Below are 19,079 nucleotides of genomic sequence, written 5' to 3' on the forward strand. Positions count from 1 at the left end.
TTTTCAAGAGGTGCTCTAATTTCAGTTTTGCAGTAACACACTGTAGAGTAAAAGATGTTACTTGAAAAACTAATTTTAAAAAATTCCCACCAGCTAGATTAACTCCAGCAATAACATCCAAAGGTTAATGGCCCTGCCACTTAAGACTCTTCGCCACTATGTCTTACAATAAAGTTACACAGTTCACACCAATCATGTATGCCTTGTATTTAGGCACCCCAGCCTTCTACCAGGTTTTCCAAAGGAGCTGCAAGTCCCCCTGCTCTGAACCGTGGAAAAACATACAAACAAACAAAAAAACTTTATCAAGGAATCACCCTCATGACAACAAACAGAATTTATTACAATTTATATTTAGAATTTATCTGCTGAACAGCTAATCAGCATTGTTTTTCAAGGTGATATCTTGCCAGAGGAACTTATTTCATGTTAAAATATTGCAGTGATGTGGTTTTGGGTTTGTTAGAAGTAATGCCCATTATTGAAATGACACTTATTCCCAGAGTTACATGAAGATCAGATGTTTATTACCAAGCTTCACTACTATTTGCAGCTCAAATTTAGAACTATGAAAACAAAACCAACCCATACATGCAACATGGGAATTGAGGTTTTCCAAAGAAGGAAGAGAAAGTGCATTGCTGATAGCAGCAGCCAATTGTATATAATTAAATTTGAAGACATTAAAGTTTCCAAATCTACGTTTAATCCTCTGTGAGGCAAAGATCCAGCATGCTAATGTAATCTGAGAACTGAAGTGTTTGAAAACGTCTTGTTCAACAATATGGATGGACAAACTTACTCTCCATTAAAAGTTCTCATTTGTGTCTACTGTGGCCAGAGGCAGCTGCCTTTCCCTTTTCCTGTTTGTGTATCATCTGCAAAGAAAGTGCCATAAATCTGAAAACACTTAAACATTATGTGTAAGGTTTCTTGATTACTGTGAATTAATCACTTAGAGTAACCAAGTTAGGCTAACTGCTATCTTTTGTGTGACTGCTTACCCACAGTGTAAGCAAAATCATATCACTTACAGGGAAAAAGCACAGAAGCTTCAGTATAGACAGAAGGGCACTCTCTGCACAAATCCCCATACCAGTATCCACCCATGCACCACAAAGATCTAAATTCTACAATTCTATCCTTGCATGGCATTTGAGATCACTTGACTGAAAAATAACAGAAAACAAAGGCTGCTGAGTAAACCTAAAATGGATCTGTAATTTAAAACAAGTGTTTGAATATCATGTGTCCCTTTGTGAGCTACAGTGTTACTACTGTCCTCCTAAACCAGCTAGCAACACCTCTGTACAGGAGTGATGCAGTGAAGGAAAAAAGACGACATCAAATTGAATATGAAAATGAACACACCAAATTGGCCCCATTAAATTATATCCCAAGAGCAGAGACTTATGACTCTATTCTTTAAACTATGGAGACCATTTCTGTTGGGTATATCTCCTCATACTTAAAAACATTATGATTGCAGACAGTTCAAAGCCTGAAAGATCTGTTGGCATGGAGCAGTACATGGCTGCACCACAGGAGTGGTTCAATGACAGACTTTACTCCATTTTTCATTCTGGTTTATAGACTAATAATTTGTTTCTTCTCCTCACATCAGCAGATTTTAAATCCCCAGTTCAGAATGAGTGCTTTGAGAGAAGTTTGCAGCTTAAGTATTTCCCATGTATTACGATATGTTGCAGGCACCTCCCTGTAGTTTGCATACAGCAAATGCTTACATATGTAGAGAAAAACAAAAGGCTTAAAGAGCCTTATTCCCTTGCATGGATCTGCCAGCAGCATGAGCCACAGTCTATGCTGCCAGAAGCATGTCATGTACCACAACAAAGCTATCCATTCCTGTAGCTGTCCGTAAATATCAGTATTACAACTTGAGAATTCACGTGACTTTCAACCTATTTCAGTACATTCACTTGCAATCAATGATTATTTCTCTGCGTGTAAGTGATATTTTTCTGTGACTACCTAGCATTTAACAAGAAGCAGCAGATTACAAGAAAGATACTATAGATCAATGTGCATGACCCTTTTGTTTCCCAGGAAACGCAAGAGAATTACACAAGCTGTTAAGTAGATTCAAAGACCTCGATCAATGTGCTGTTTCCCTATTACTCAGTAAAGCTGCATCTATTATATTAATTTCATCATTTCTGAAAAAGAAAATTGACAGATATCCACATAAGCAGATTCAATCATTTAAACTGTAGTGCACTGTAGTGCACTCTATCAGAAGTTATGATGCTTCTTTTAAATACGGAAAACAAGCTTTTTATCACTACACACACACAGTAAATGTTTTAGTAGTTCTGCTCCTTCTGTAGGCTATGAACGTGCTGAATTGAAAATGGAGTTAGATTTTTTTAAAACCATGCTTGTTTTCTAGAAAAAAAAAAAAGGCTTACAAATGTAAGTTAAATAACATGCAACTAGCAAGCTGCTACAGAATCTGAAAGCAAGCACAACTGGAGCTACATCAGCATGTCTGTGGCAAAACAATAGAAAAAGGGGTTAGTAGTGTGCATGCTGGAAGCAGGATGGGGAAGCTACAGAGCAGCCTCATCCACAGAATGGAAACATGATTTTTCAGCTAACTGGCAGTTTACATTTATCAAGCGTGCTGAGCAAATTCACAGAGGCACATTGACTTTCGAACATGCCTGAGATGTTGAGACAAGCACTTCTCTGACAGTACCAAATGGATCCCATAGGCTACAGACACTTCTGCGCTGGTGCTGGGTTTCACCAAGTGCAGCTGCAGGACCACAGGTCAGGGGTTCTGCACAGGCCCACTTCATAGTGGCTCTTGTCCAACATTGAGAAACCCCAGCTTTAGGAAGTTATGCGAATACCAGAGTGTATAAGTACCAGATTTAAAAAAAAAAAAAAAAAAATTATATATTTGTGTGTGTGTATATATATGTACACATACATTTATATAGTATAGCATATATAAAAATTGAGTTTACCGTAATAATAATTTTCACTACCCTGACTTTTCATAATAAAAGGCGCCAGTTGAAACCACAATGACTCCATGCTTTACATAACTTCACAGTTCAAAAGTGATTGCCATATTCATTCTAAGTTCCAAACAGTATTTACAGTAGAACAGTTCAGGCCTTTGTACCCATGGGAACTAGCACAGCTTCAATGTAAACGAAGAAATCAGACTATGCAGTGCCAGATGTGTCTGAGAGGGCCAGAGGTTCTGACTGCCATCTGGATGCAGCTGTACATGTTTGGAGAACAATCATACTTGGGAAACCGCTATGTATGTGTGTATACATGTATATATACACACACACTACTGTGAAATTGTTTTGGGAAAGCCCTCAAAACACAAAGAACATGGAAGGAAAATGTCAAAGTACTTAAAGAGAGTAAGCTTTAAATTAATCTTCCCCATTCTTCCATTTCATACTAATTACCCAAAGACTATTACACCATTCAACTTTTCTGTACCAGAGAATTAGATAAAACAAACAACTGGCAGAAACTTGTACATCTGGCTAGAGCAGGCACCACTTCATCTTCAGCTCTAGCCTCCAGAGCCACATATTTTACCACTCCAAGTTTTGACAGATAAAGCATCTTATATGGAGACTAATAAAAATTGCCTCCCAAATTTTCATATTCATGGCTAAGCAAACTGTGGACTTTCTCAAGCTGGACTAAGTTTTGTTGCTGAGACGAGTGTCTAATGAAACATGAAAGCAAAGCTCAGGATTCATTTAGCTTCATCTGTAATAAAGAGACAGGCTTCCTGCTGCTCCACTTACACACCTAAACTTTTGCCTCCCTTGTTGGCTCTTGATCATCCTTAAGTCTTTGATGAAAAATGTTAAATATGAGTTGACAATGCCTATTACTCAGTTGGTTTCAGTTTTAGTTTAAAAAGGACTGGCTATTTTGTTGCCTTGAAGCACTGAAGTGATCTAACCAAGCAGCTTGTGGGAAGAACTACTACTGTTCATGTCTGTCTTGGAATCCAGATGTATCGGCAGCACTAAATTAAATATATTTTCATTGAGCTCCCCAAAATCAAAAAGAAAAAAAAAAATCTAAAAAAAGAGCCTTCAATAATGAAGTATGTTTATAAAGCAGAAGACATGTCTTTGTGGGCTTCAGAAGAGCTAAACACATGTGGAGAGCACCTCAATTTCATGCTGAATCCTACAGGCAGCAACAGCAATCTCGTGGCTTCCATGGCCAGCTGATAGCAGTGGGCACAGCTGAGAGCTCACCCACTAACAAAGAACAAAGCTGAGCGAAATTGCTTTAATCAGACACCTCGTGACCAACAAGCAAACAAACTTGTTTGTCAGAAACATCTGCTACATCTAAGAGACTGAGCAGTGGGCTAGCTGCCCATTCTCTCCAGTGTCAGAATACATGTCACCTGATTAAAAATACTGCTTGTAGGATTACAAAATAAAATTATTTAAATAACATTTCCTGACTGAGATTAATTATCTGTACTACACCAGCCTCTGGCAAAATCTTGTCATAAAATATCAATTACAACTCATTGAATTCTCCATGAAGGTGAATTTAATTGAGGAAGAGAGCAAGATAGATTTCAATACTATCTTATTTTCAGGTGTGCAATGCTCAAGTGATTGGCTAAGAAAGATCTCAGAGGTGAATGAAATGTGACATAATTTCTTTAGGGAAAAAAAGCTTACATTAACAGGTCATAAATTGGCTTGATTTTATGCATATGTTCTACAAATGCATCAGCCAAAAAAATCACTAAAGGCCAAAGAGCATACAAATAACATAAAAAAAAAACAACCAAAGAACTCTAACGGGCGTGGAAACAATAGCATTTGCTTGAAACACTAGAAATTAGAAAGGGACATATTTTTTAATGAAAAATACCTTGTGTACCAATTTGCACTTGAATATGGAAATTAAACATAACTGTAGGAAGAAATGGTGTTTAATTATTTGAAATCTCAGCTTCTCAGCTTGTTTAGTAAATACAGATAGTTATTTTCAGATTTTCTAAAAACCTCATCCCTAACTCTAAAGGGAGAGCACCACCACCCATATTTTACAGAAACAACCAAGGTAAAACATTAATTGCAGATAAAGATGTCAGCTGAGCACAAAGAAGGAAGCCATACTAATCAGGATCCTTGAAACCTCCCACCCTTATTAGCATCTTTGTTTAATAGAAGCCATCTTTAGTGAGTACCCAAATGTTTGCTATACACTTACTATGCAAACCACAACATATTAGCTGTATAGCTACTCTTTCCTTCCGACCCTGTAGCATTCTGTTCAGAAAAACAAAAAATAACTCGGAGTGAGTCCCTCCCATCCCCAAGAAGGTCTCCAAAGTCTCTTTTAAGGATCAGTAAATGAACATCTCTGTGTTACAGGGTGGAAACTGAATGGCAGCAGGACTGAGTCATAGAAGGTCAACTAGCAGGAGCAGGAGGCTGAATTTGCTCCAGACATAGCCAGGAAAAACTCTCACTGAACTCATTAGATGTTGTTTCTCCTTGTGGACTGACTCAATCAGGTTCTGTCTCCTCTTTATCTATCCATTTTTGTCAGCTCATCAGAACTAGTGATCCCCTGACCACAGCTAGGAACCAGCCCCAACAAGCACTGAGTCCACTACCCGGCACGTTCAGGGAATCCTGTCTGGTACCATGGCCTCCTTTCAGAAAGGAAGGCAAAGTGTCCTTCCCCAAACAGTAGAGGAGGGAAGGGCGGGGGGGGGGAATAAAAATCCAGCTTCTGTTCAGCTGAGTCACATTAAGCTATGACTGTAGCAGATGATTCAATCTTTCTGCGCAGCTGTGCTTGCTTACAGATTCCCCACCCAGTACCGAGCAACTGCTGTGCACATTTTGTGAAGTTAAAAGAAAATGTGAAACATACCTGCACATGAAAGAAAAAGTTCATAAAGCCAAATGCCCTGTAAATACAGGTGTGGTACTCTTAACTGAATTATTATAATTAATTCAGTAGAGGTAGAAGAGTAAAACTAGAATTTCTGCTGCTTTGCCAGCAGAAACATCTATCTAGTAGTTTTGAAATTATTTCTTGCCTTTTTTTTTTTTAAAATAGCAATTGTCAATCTCTCTATTTGAAAACCTACTAGACATCACCTATGGATTAGTTTCTTGCCAAAATCTACTGGAGCCTAGGAGAAGTATCACTGTATGTTTGTCTTGTTCTTATACTCCTTTCTACATAACCATCAGACATCTGACAGTAGGATATATAATACCCCATATAGCTATTCATACATTGTTAAACACATGCACCTTCCCCGAAATGTATTCTGCATTACAACTTGAGAAAGGTAGAGGCAGACCAAACCACACAAGCAATGTATTTGTGATAATTATAAAATATATAAACAACACTGACTGTAGGGCATGCTGGCATATATATCCATTTTGTCATTCCACATGTTCAAATACTTCTCCATCTCCAGTATTAATATCTTGCAAAAGTAAATATAGACGGCTTGCTCCTTTGTTTTCATCTACGGCTTCACATAATAAAATAGGCCAGATTTCTAATGATTGACTTAGTGCGAAAGCTTTAAAACAGATTGCATTGGAGCTCCCTCTAGCCACCATTTCAGGAACTATTCAATTACTGTAAAAAACCTGAAAAATTCTACCACTCACAATCCTGGCAACAACGTAAAGATAGTAAGTACTTCCACAGATGCTTGTGTAGGTATTTTTAGGTTTACATTTTCTGAGAGCTTCCTGCTCTGTTTCAGTATCTGAGGTGAAAAAGGACTTAGTGCCGCACTTCCAAACGGTCAGTTTGGCAAATCAGTATTATGTAACAGCAATGTCACCCTTTCAAAACTGGGAGCCAGGAGGTTTCAGCAGGGACCAAGCCTTTCCAGGTAGGCAGCATCTCCCAAACGTGCGTACCAGGCAGCTAAGCCCCCACCTCTTGACAATGACCTCTATGAGTTGCCTTAAATGCTACTGTCATGCTGCTTCATTCTGATCAGCAGATTATGTTCTGCCATCCCCAGGCCCCTGCTCAAGTAAGGAGCTTCCTTGGCCATAAATTATATACATAATTCAAATTCATTATGAATCTTGAGTTGCTTGAAATTGTGGCAACCCATATTCAATTACATAGCTGGCGGAATGGCTAACAGAAAATTTTAAAAGCCTGATTTCAGTCATGCTTGAGATCTACACCCTCCTACATTTTTCAGGGGATGATTTCTTCTCCTCATGTTATGCAATATTTTGCTTCAGCTAGTTAGAGTTATTTTAAAGTCTACTTTGGGAGATGAGTCTCTAATTTATCACAGTTGAACTGGTTTTTTTGCTCCATCTAGCGGTGCATAAAAATCCATACCATTCAAGCACAAAGTGTCTGCACACACTGCTCTGAGCTGTTTTAATGACTTGCCTCAATCAGTTACAGAGAGAAAATAATATGTGTGCAGAAAATAACAAGTCAGTAGTTGCTCTGCAAAACTAAAGTCTCACCCACCTATTTTAGGCAAAACCACCCCCCCCCAAAAAAAAAAAATGTAAGAGCTGAATATGTTTGCAAAGGAAAACTCCACACTGCAGAAGAAAAACGAAATAGCCTGATCCTAATAGGTGCAAGTGCCTAAAGGTGCCACAGGAGAAATTCCACCTGAATTCCCCCAAAGCAGTAGCTTTTTTTCAATCCTTTGAGCTCCTAAATGAAGAAATTTGGTCTACAAAAATACAAAAAATGCCATTTCTACTCCACCTTCCATACTAGAATCACAATAAGACAGTCTTCACTCTTCACAAAAACAGTACAAATTCATCTAGGAATCAGGAGATAAAGGAAATTTTTCCACCGGTACCTTTCTCTGTTTTATGAGAATGTGCAGCATTAAGGTCGTCTACTTTTAAACTCTGGTTAAATAAAAGAGAACCCCTACTAGGCTCTAGTGCTAAATCCTGAGATTCACAGCATGTTTTATTCAGCCAGCCATGATTTATTTAAATAGGAAAATGTTTACTTCTCCATTTCTGACTTTCACTGCATCAGAGAAGGTCAGCTTCTCTATTTGCTCCACAAAGAGTAAATGCCATGATTTGATGATACGATGGATACCTACTCAAATTGTTTCAAATGTCAGCAACTTATAATGACACTCTTTTCCCTTAATTGGAAAACTACCGGATAGAAAACAACCAATGATGGCATCCTGTTACAGCTAATAACACTGATCAGTCTTTGACTTCGTTTTCTCCTGAGACACATCATTAACTATAACCACATTCAGGATAATCAACTGCCATCTCTTCAAGGCAAAAGGTCTGGCACCTAGAGTTGGTGGCTTTAATTTTCATATTTAAACAGTAGTCTGTCTTTGTTTTCCTTTACACAAATATATAAAAGATACGTACTGAAAGATTGGACAAATCCTACCCTATGGAAGGGAATAATTACAGTGCTTCAGTTCAATATACTGAGTAGAGAGAGTTAATTACTGTTTACATTTGTGAGGGAGATAAGCAAGTCAAAATATCAGAAATTCCTACTGTTTCTATCTTTGGGAAGCAACTCTGAGACACTCAATTATAGCACTAAAAGACCAAAACTGTCAGCAACATTCAAACATTTCAATGTTTTACCCTGCCCAGTAAACATCAGAGCAGTTCCAGGGATATATTAAACTGCAGTAATCTACTACAAAATTTTTGCATGCATAATTTTCAAATTTTACAGTGGGAATGAAAGTACTTCATATATATTGTAAAGTCAAGTGATTAAGAAACACATAAAACTAAGGAACATTCAATACCAAATAACAGATGAAGCCATATATTGTTTACAGTCTGCAGTCAGAAAAAAGGACATAGACAAACTGTTACAAAATCACAAAGGCAGATTAGCCTTCTCCAAGCAATTTCTTCCTTAGGCCTTGGACACTTCACAATCATACCTAAGGCAAGCACAAGAAAACATTTAACAGGAAGGATAATATTGCTACAATGCTAAGAAACAGTAGATCAAATTAACTGAAAAGCAAATATAACCTGTATTCTGTTTTTTATATGGATTCCTTCAGGGTCATAAAAAAAAGCATATTATACAGGATGAGAACGAGCCTTATGCTACCTTTGCAGTTCTTCCCTTCTTGATCCTGATGGTTCTCCTTTTATCCCATCCTCAAAGCCACGTATACCTACAAATAAATATCAGCTTTTCATCCTACACCCAGCCACCTCTGCCTTTACATGAACTCCAGACAGTTTGGAGTAATATTTCAACTTACGATAGCAACAACAGACTTAAGAACCTTTTTTTACCCTCCAGTCAGTTTTTCTTTCTTGCTAGCTTCAGGCTAGTAAATGCCACTCCATAGAAATTCTGTTTCCTGGTATATCTGCTTGGGCTGTTTAAGTTTGGAAGATCCAATCAGTAGAAATACTCCAGTTATTTTAGAGCCACAAGATGTGTCTGGAAAGATGTAACCGGCAAAGCGCCTTTTGGGTAATGGTAGCTTGGACTCTATTCTTAGACACGCATGGACACATTCACATTTATCTGGTTGCAGTTACAGGGCCATTCAATTACAAGTTCATTCCTTTGACGACCATCTTGTGCACAGCTTAGAGAAAAATATTTTCATCAATTAGGTAACAGAAGTACATGAGTAACGATCTTGTACTTTTGCTAATGCTTAACAAGACTTTCACAAACACAGGCAAACAAAATTAGAAGACAGACCTCAAAGAAGCTTAGAAATGTAATCAGAGTTAGAGTATCTGCTGTAACACCATAGATGTGCCGCTTCCTTAGAAAAACCAAAAAAGCAAAGGAGGAATGGTTAATCTCTACATAGTAACATTCATAAAATGTCATGTGGTGTTTGCCCAACCTTGAAACAAATTTCTAGGACTGTTAGCAGTAAAAACAACCTAATACGGATTATAAGAAACCGCTCCCCTCCCACCCCATATCCTTAACATTTGCGGGAGAAGAAATCACATTAGTTTGTACCCTGCATACCACCTTACCATGTACATACAGTAACAAAACTCACAGTACACTTAAAGACTTATGGTACTGTTTATTTTAGTTCAAAATAAACTGTGCATTTTATGTATTTGTTTACAATTTGCAAGTGTTTTAAATACTGGACACAAGGAAGAGAGCTGTAGAAAAGCATGGAGAAGAGATTACCAAGCATCGATGGCAAAAATTTACGGCTGTGCCGTTCTGAATAACTCAAACTTGACATGAATCAGAATCCTATGGCATCCATGCAAGTGTCAGTCCCATACACACCAGTAAGAGAGGAGAGGAGAGATGGACTATACAGATGTAGCACTGACTGCACACTTAGCGACCCCGAGCTTCTCTGTTATCTTGAAGATGGACTACTAGACCCGGAAGGTGGACAGCAGAACTGGTGCAGAACATTATCTTCCCTGCCAAGGAAGAAGGGGGCAAGAAAGAGAAGAGACAGGAACAGAATCATAGGGAACAGCATTAGGAAGGTTAAGCTTGAGATTTTTTTGGTTTTGTTTTTAAATCCACAAATAGCATAACTAATTTTTAAGTACCATCCGATTAACCCATTTCCATCTCAGAGACAGGACTTTCAACACAATGAAGAACAATCAAACGAGCCTAGGCCAACATTTGGAGTTAAACTCTGAGGCAAAAGCTGTTTTGAAAGGGCAATTTCTGTTTTTCCCATATGAAAAATTACATTAAGTAGTCATATACATACCCAGCCTACTGTGGCCATGGCTCCTTTATTTTTAACATGTTTAAAAAACTTTCCACAGGTATTTTCACTGCCCATATTCCACTGAAAATGCAGAACAGATGCATTCCCCTTCTGCTGGTGATTTACATACAGAAATATTGATGATTAACGTATCTGCAGTTTACTCCTCCCCCCACCTTCTTTTAAAGTAGCAGGAAGAACTCTGTTTCCATACAGAGTTGCCAGCATCATGAATGGTGCTACAAACCAGAAGGCACGAAGGCTACTAAAGAAGCAGTTTGGAATACCTACATCTGTAATGCTATAATGTGCTTTATGGCGGGTGAAGGAAGGGATGCCGGCTTAGCAGGAAGCTTGTACGAGGTCACTTCTTTATCAGTAACACAAGCACGAGTGGTCATTTCCTTTAAACTAAATAACAAGGTAAAGGAGGAGGATGGAAAGGAACACAATGAAGGAAGAAAAACAAGAAAATCCAAAAACAAATAGTAAATTTCATGATATTCTGCCAACTCCTGATTGTTTTCAAACAGCTTGCTGTGTATGAACACAATTCACGATTTTTGCATTGCTAGATCACGTAGGCATCGAGTGGAAAATTACAAGTATTACTATAATTATGCCAGCTTTCCTTTGCCATAGGGTTTGAACACAGATGCCTTATATAATCATCTGAACCTCATACTGACTTAGCACAGAGTATATGGTTTGGTCAGAATTCGGATCTGTTTTGCTTTGTTCATCTGCATATTGCATCTTTGTTGCAATATGCTGGCTGGTCTGAGCTATGTTGTTTTCACCCTTTCCTCAATTTGAAAAAATATTATCAAGCTTTAAAATCTCTGCATATTATAAAAAGAGGCTACAGTGCTTAAACATGCTAAGTAATACAGCTAGGCAATTGCTATTCAGTTAGAATTCCTATTCAACATATTTTTTTTTTTGGTAGAAAATGTCAATAAATAGCCATATCAATAGTACAAAGGATTCTGAAGTACAGCTCCTGCAGCGACAGCTTCACCTGTGACTAATCATTGACTGGGAAACTACTACAGGACTGAGGATTTTGCTGTGTAGTGTGGGGTGTCTTTACAGATGCTTGTACAAAGGACATGCAAAGTATTTGCTATGTGTCTAAGCCTGGGAAACAGTATAGTGCTTATTAGTGGAAAAAGTAAACCGAGAATTGCGAAGAACCAAATTTATCTGTAAAGAGATATTTTTCACTTTCAGGAATCTAAGCGAAAGTTCCCAATTTTCCCTGACTGTGCCTAGTGTGCAAGAATACCCACTGTGCTCTTGACAAAATTTATGAAAAACCAAACCACTCTAATACAATACAGAAGCATCTGTCAGCTAGACATCATTGCATGTTAAGCTTCTGCGTTAACCAGTTATGGTAACAAAATAGCTACAATGCCTACCAGTGGCTCAGACAAAAAGAAACAGCACAATCAATCCTTCTATCATCTTTCATACAGTGGTTTGTTGCATGTAAGCCAACATTACCTGGTGAAACAAAGATTCCACATTAAAATTTCACGTAAGTACAGTATTTTCAGAATAATGTTTTTACCTCCCAAAGGTGCTGATTAAACATTAAGCAGGTAGAGACTGCAAGAAAATGATGGGATTTCTTTGGTACTATAACATCCTTTGCATTATCTTTTTGTTTTCACAGGTATCACTGGGGGGAAAAAAAAAAAAAAAAAAAAAAAGAAAAATCTCTAGCTTCAAGATTTTGAAAATGGTCTTTGGACATGATAAGGGCATCTCATTTAATATTAGAAGGATGGAAGGCAAAGTGGATGGAGAAAGCAATGACTGACAGCCAACAGTTCATGCAAATCAGAACAAGGAAATCATAATTATGAATAAACACATCAGATGAAAAGATGCTTAAATATTAGTGGTAAGCAAATCTGTCGACAGTTGTAGTTGCATATCAGCCTATTACATATCCATACAAAGAATACAGATATGAATAAGACTTTATATTCCAAAGCATGGGCACTCTTCTACATTATATCTTCCTGTGTGGAGCCATTGCTACAGCCATCTCTGCTCTAACACTTAGCACACGAAAGCCTGAGTGGCTGACAGCTACAGCAGCATTAGGGCTACAGGGCATTAAAAGCAAAATGAAAACAAACAAAAAAAACCCCCTAATCTCAACAGAGTAGGAAGCCTTCTCCAAGGATGGGCTTGTAAACTATCCTCAGACTGTAAATGAACCCTGTATGTTCAGGAGTGGTGTTAACAGCTGAATAACTTGAAGGTTCAAGTGATATACTGCAAGTCAACAACTATGAGGTACACAAAAGTGTGTGTACGTTATAAGGTATGTAACACCTATACAGATAGGCTGAAGTACTAACTGAAGTTTGTTTACACAGATGATGTTTAGAAAACGCCGTGAACAGACTCTTCTTCAAACAAGAAACAGAGATGATTAAATTTACTTTCTCTGAATGCCATTAGATCTCTGGGCTTTGCTTTGCACATATTCTAGCTGCAAGGCCACTGAGATAATGAAGGCCACATCAAGCAAGAGGCTCAGCAACTGAAGTACAAGACTGCATGGATTCAGGCCCCTTTGGAAGCCTCTCCAGGGCATACCACCATCTCCTTTACTTTGCCCTTCACACCAGACATAAAACTTGTATTCAGATGATCACTAACAAATACAGAGCACCTCATGGAATTTGCAGCCTCGAACTAGAGTATGTTGTTTTTAAGGCTCTACTTTGTGAGGCAGGAAGGGAAAGGGAGTCAAAGAAGCCAAGCTACAGACATCACTGCTTCTCCCCCCGCCCCAAACCAAAAAGAGCAAACACAGGAGGCATATGGGCTAACTGGAATACAAACAGACAAATAACTAGCTGGAAGTACATTATACGCTTAGGCTTCCTAAGACTTCTCTTACAATAGGAGAATGCAACATAACTTGTATTATTTCTGTCTATTTTGAACATTGTAAAATGAGCAAGCAAGGGATTACTGCAATAGCTGCAGTTATTAAAAATGCATTATTTCCCTATTAACAATTCAAAACAGATGCCAAAGATCGTCTTGACTAGAAATAAAACTGCTGGAGTGAATAAAACATCCAGCAATTAGCTAACAGCAAATCAGAGATGCTCCAGATTTCACTGTAGTGCATTCATTAATTGCTTCTTTCAGAGCAAATTTAATTTTTAATTCTGGGCTACAAAATTAATCCCTCTGTGTATTTTCTAAATAACGCCTCAAAACTGAAGTTAGAATGAAGCATCCATTTCTGTTAGTTTTGTTTCTAATGACTTCTATTTATAAATTGATAAATGGGAAGACTAAAAGCTAAATTTAATCCTAATAAATGTATGTGGAAATTTAAAGCCCAATCTTGTTAGTGTTCTAGTAGCTGATTTTCATTCACAGCAATAGGATTTCCATATACAGGTCGTTTACAAAAACAGGTGCATAATTTGTACTTGACTAAGAGATTACAGATAGAGTGATGTCAAGTTGTAACAATTGGTTTGGATACAACAGCTTCAGAAATTTAACTCATGGGTAAACTGAACAAATTCCTGACATGAGACAGAATATAACAGTATGGCTCTAACACACCCCCACGTTTGTGTGTAGGATACTACCTGGGATGGCATTAACATCACTGTATAATTTGAAACTAAATTCCACAGAACAAACTTGTAGCTCTTTTTTCCTTCCCAAGAACAGAGCGCTTCAGGATCACAGGGTAATTTGTGTTAGAAGGAACTTCTGGAGGTATCTGTAGTCCAGTCCCCTGCTCAAAGCAGGGCTAACTACATCAAGTTGCTTAGGGCTGTGTCCAGTTGAACTGAGCATTGCTGAAGACAGATACCACCTCCTCTCCTGGCCTCTGTTCCAGTGTGTAACCACACTCATGGTGAAATTCCCCTCTCTCCCTACCTTGTATCTAATTGGAATTTTCCTTACTGCAATCTGCCTTTGTTGTCTCTTGTCCTATCCTCTCCTAGAACAGGCTGGCTGCACCTTTTCCATACTCTCCTATTAAGGAGTTGAAGACAGCACCAGCCCTGAGACTTGACTCTTCCAGGCTGAAGAGCCCACGTTTTCTCAGCCTCTCCTCACTTGTCATGTGCTCTGGCCCCCAGACACCTTGGTGGCCCTTTGCTGGACTTGTTCCAGTATCCTGATACCTTTCAAAAAGCCAGACCCTCCAGAGGAGGTTCCACAGCTGGTGGCAGAAGGGAGGAAGTGCCTCCCTCAGCCTGCTGGCCACTCTTGCCATACAGCCCTGTATGTGGTTGGCCGCCTTTGCCACAGACACACTCTGCTGGCTCATTACCATCTTTTGTAACAGCTCATCTTATGCCCAGGTAACTTGTGTGTTGGGCTGGGGGAAAGAGGTAAGAGGAGAACAAGGCCATATCTAATCCCTGAACTCCCTTATCTAATCATTCATAATAAAAAAAGGAGGTTAGCACAGATCAAGTGCTGCTGGTAGACCTAGGCTGGTTAGCCAGGAAAGGGTGTGAGCGAGATGTAGAGCACATTAATTTTCCTGGCAGCCAGTGATCGACCCATTGATTGCTCCATTACCATTAGGTGAATATGGGCAGCGCTATATTATGAATTGTTGGAAGTTCCCTTATCTCCACTGATTCTAGTTGAGTTACGGCTATATATGTACACATAGTTGAAGAGTTTGAGACCTGAACTTCCTTGAGAGCAAACAAGGTCAATGATGAGTTCCTTCACACACCTCAACTCTTAAACAAAAGGTAAAGGTCTCACGGCATATGTTTGGACATTATCCAAATCTATATGTTGTTTTATGCATTAGCGCTCTAAAAATTGTACATGCTTTACAGATCCTAGCCACACTTAGGGCATTTATTTTTTTTACTGCACAAAGACAGAAAGACAAAAAAAGCTAGAGAAGTATAGGATTTTTTAAACACAAAGTTACACTGCTGTTTTAATTCCAGAAGAAATACTACCAATTAAAAAAAAAAAACAAAACTTGTGGAGCAAGATATTGAAACCTTCAAGAAACAACTGGTTTTCCCATCAACATCCCTACAGGAAGATCTCTAATGAGTTCTTAAAATTAAAGCATTATAAACTAAGGGCAAAGGAAAAATAAAAGCCTCATTAAAAAGCAAGTGGGGAATCTAATAGTGTTCAGGCCCTGCTCCTCACTGAAGGAATACTAAGTTGTCTTACAACTCGACTATGGATTCACTACCACCAAATAAAACTGAGAGCTCTGATGAGAGGAAAAAAAACCCAAACATACGAACAGATGCTGCAATGTAAAACAACAGGATGAATCCAAACATGCATGGTTAGAGATAACTAAGAGATGAAAGATTCAAATCAGAAATATGTTTATGCATTTACAGATTTAGGATTCATTGTTTGTTTTTGTCTTTCCTTATTACCAGTGCAAAGTGATTTGATTTTTCAGCACCAGACCTCCAGTATTTTGATATTAATATTATTCATGAGCTGGCAATTATCACTAAGTTAATAACTAATAGTAAAAGTAAAAATTAAAGACTATTTTTTCACGACATGCACAATTTCTTAACAGTTTTCACATTTCTAATTACTTAGATTAGCTGTCCTTTGATGCTTCTGTAAGATGACTATTAAAATAAACACTAGCACTGACAATGAATTGTATTAAGATGCGTAATTATTGCTTTCCACATTTGATCAAAGAGAACTTGGAAAACACATAGTAAAGACATCTTTGTTAAATAAAGCATTATTAGCTGGAAAGCATATATTTTTAATATATTCAGGGCAGACTCTGACATCAAGGGCCTGCATCTGTTTAAAAACCCCTTACTTCCATTCAAACCAAAAGGCAGTATTAAGCCTTTTGCGGGTCCATGCCTTTAACCTTGAGAGTGCCACAATACATGGTTTACCCCACGTACTGTCGTGAAATATTCAGGGGTTAAAAAAAAGTGTTGTTCAGCACAACACCGATATCCTACATAAATTATATAAACTTTTCAATATATTTGTTATGTGAGAACTAAACCTACAACTAGCTTCTTCCTAACTTTCAGAGTCTAGGGGGATGTGCCTCCTAAAGCACACGAAACTCATTTTACTGTATAATTCAAGAGCACCTGAGAGAAGTGAATAGAACTATCTTATGAGATGTTGAAAATGTTTGATATGTTTTTCTACTACTCTTTTTTTTTTTTTTCTTTTGAAACTCAAACTACTATACCTTTTCTTATGTCAAATTGTAACATTAGATCTCTCTTCAAAAATAAATAGTGGGTGGACCATATCTACTCTTACCTGTACTCTGAGTGTGTGGCAGGGACAGCTAGCTGGGTATGGTACAATGGAGCTGGACAGCAAAACTGGTGCAGAGTATTTAAAGACCTACGACACAAGGAAAAACACAAAGTCAAAACACCAAGTGTTTAGAAAGGGGCTTTTTAGGGAAAAGCAGGTGCTAATAGGTGTATTTGAAACTCATGATGACTTCGAATGAAATTTCATGTACAGCTGTCAATTCTGAATCCCAGTAAATAAAGAGGGAAATAGTCCCATGGTTTAAATATACACATCAAGAATGGCAGTGATGAACTGTTGCAATGAAGAATCAAAGTTTTGTTGCAAGATTAAGATAAAATGCCAATTTAAGACTTTGTTTTTGCCCTGCTATGCGGAACAGAGGCAAAAGCTAAACATTGAGGGTTAGAATTCCTATGGAAATGAAGCTTCAGACTTGCATGTTACTCTGCACCAGTCAAGCTGTTTCTGTGTTAATGGAATTACAAACACAGTGCTTAAACATGAGGAGGAATAATGCGATGAATATGGACATAAGCTTTCTTCAGGCCCAGCAATTATAAACATATTGCAATATGCCACTTATAAATTTGAAAGAATCCAAGTTTCACCCAAGTTTTAAACAATATTCTAAAATGTGCAATACTAATTTAATTGCTGTCATTTGTTCAAAGCATGGAAAAATAAAAAAAAGCTTTACAACACAAAAAGATACTCTGCACCCCGGATCATTATGTTTGTATTTTTTCATTAAAAACACAGAAGAGTTGCAAAACAAGACAAGGTATTGCATCTGAAGTAAAGCTTAAAAAATCTTCAAGCAACACACAGTACACTTCTCAGCATTTTTGATGTTTCTGCCAGGAAACATTAAACAAGGTTTAGCACAGTAAGTCCTCCATGATAAAACCACTTAATCAAATTTCTTAAGACACAGCATTCTTCTAGGAAATCATAAAAAATAATCAATATTTCCTAGCTCTTAGAGTGTGCGCACATGGAAGAAGTATCCATTAAACTGAAAATCCTCATTTAACTTGTAAGTATCCAAACTGACTACTAATAGAGAATGTATGCATGTGTACATATATGCACCTTACCCCCCCGCCCCCCCATCTTTTGCTTGGCATCTTGACAAACGTTTCAGAAGACTGATTTTGATTCTTCTCCATCCCTGAGGCTTAAAGTGAATCCTGTGAGGTCACTTTCTTATAAGATCAAACAGAGATGTTAAGCAAAAAAGGTCAGTCTTTGTTCAGAAAAGAGTCAGTCACTAATCCTTTAAAAAACAAAAAAACAAAAAACCAAAAAACCACAACCAAAAGAACCACAAGGTCAGCCTGTTCTAATTTTTGTTGCCAACAGCGTGTCAGCATCTGCACAGCCAAGATGAGTTGGATTTTCTGTTTAAAGATAGCAACTGATAGTAACTCCCATAAAGTACTCGAGCTTTTGGAAACAGAAGTGCAACACAATTCAGTCAGGAGGCAGATTGCCATCATGGGACATACCCTGCTAACACCTCATAGTGCACAGTTACTAATTGGTGGCACCTTCAAACCACTTGGAAAGATGACCAGAACGACTCTAAAGGAAGATGGACAATGTTACTGAAAACATTGATAGACCACGATAAAAGCAGTTAGAACACACAAAAGCTGTATTTTCTGACAAGAAAAACACACGATATTCACACCAGTTGCTCCACACAATTCACAGAACCAGGGTAGTACATTGTAAGTGTACATTGCACGATAGTCTCACACTGGGTAGGGAGACTGATCACACTGACGAAATCGTTGCTTCCTGCTTTGTGAATACCTAATTTTTTTCAGTAGAAGCAAAAGGAGGAAATTAGTATGAGGGTGTCCCAGATTCCCTTCCCACCACCCTTTTTTTTTCCATACAAATCTCTCTCTTCTCATCAATAGTATCTTTCTTCAGAGAATAAACCAGTAAACATAGGAAAGAATCTGTTTGGATTCAGTTCGGCTCAACAAAGCATTTT

At 38.0% G+C, this 19,079-nt stretch overlaps 1 protein-coding gene across 8 annotated transcripts in view; it reads right to left on the minus strand.

Annotated features, from left to right (window-relative positions):
* IQSEC1 (IQ motif and Sec7 domain ArfGEF 1) overlaps positions 1 to 19,079 on the minus strand; it is a 355,322-nt gene that overhangs the window by 170,155 nt on the left and 166,088 nt on the right. For 2 of the 8 annotated variants that reach the window (XM_009464893.2, XM_087743580.1), the window contains one exon: positions 17,072 to 17,158. The exons of the other annotated variants lie outside the window; for them this stretch is intronic. In XM_009464893.2, coding sequence (XP_009463168.1) covers positions 17,072 to 17,158 — 87 coding nt within the window. The remainder of the gene's footprint in view (positions 1 to 17,071; positions 17,159 to 19,079) is intronic. 8 annotated transcript variants of the gene reach the window in all.

This window comes from Nipponia nippon, unplaced genomic scaffold (assembly GCF_047370975.1).
Source record: "Nipponia nippon isolate SJK-2023a ecotype South Korea unplaced genomic scaffold, ASM4737097v1 scaffold_9, whole genome shotgun sequence".
Lineage (NCBI taxonomy): Eukaryota > Metazoa > Chordata > Aves > Pelecaniformes > Threskiornithidae > Nipponia > Nipponia nippon.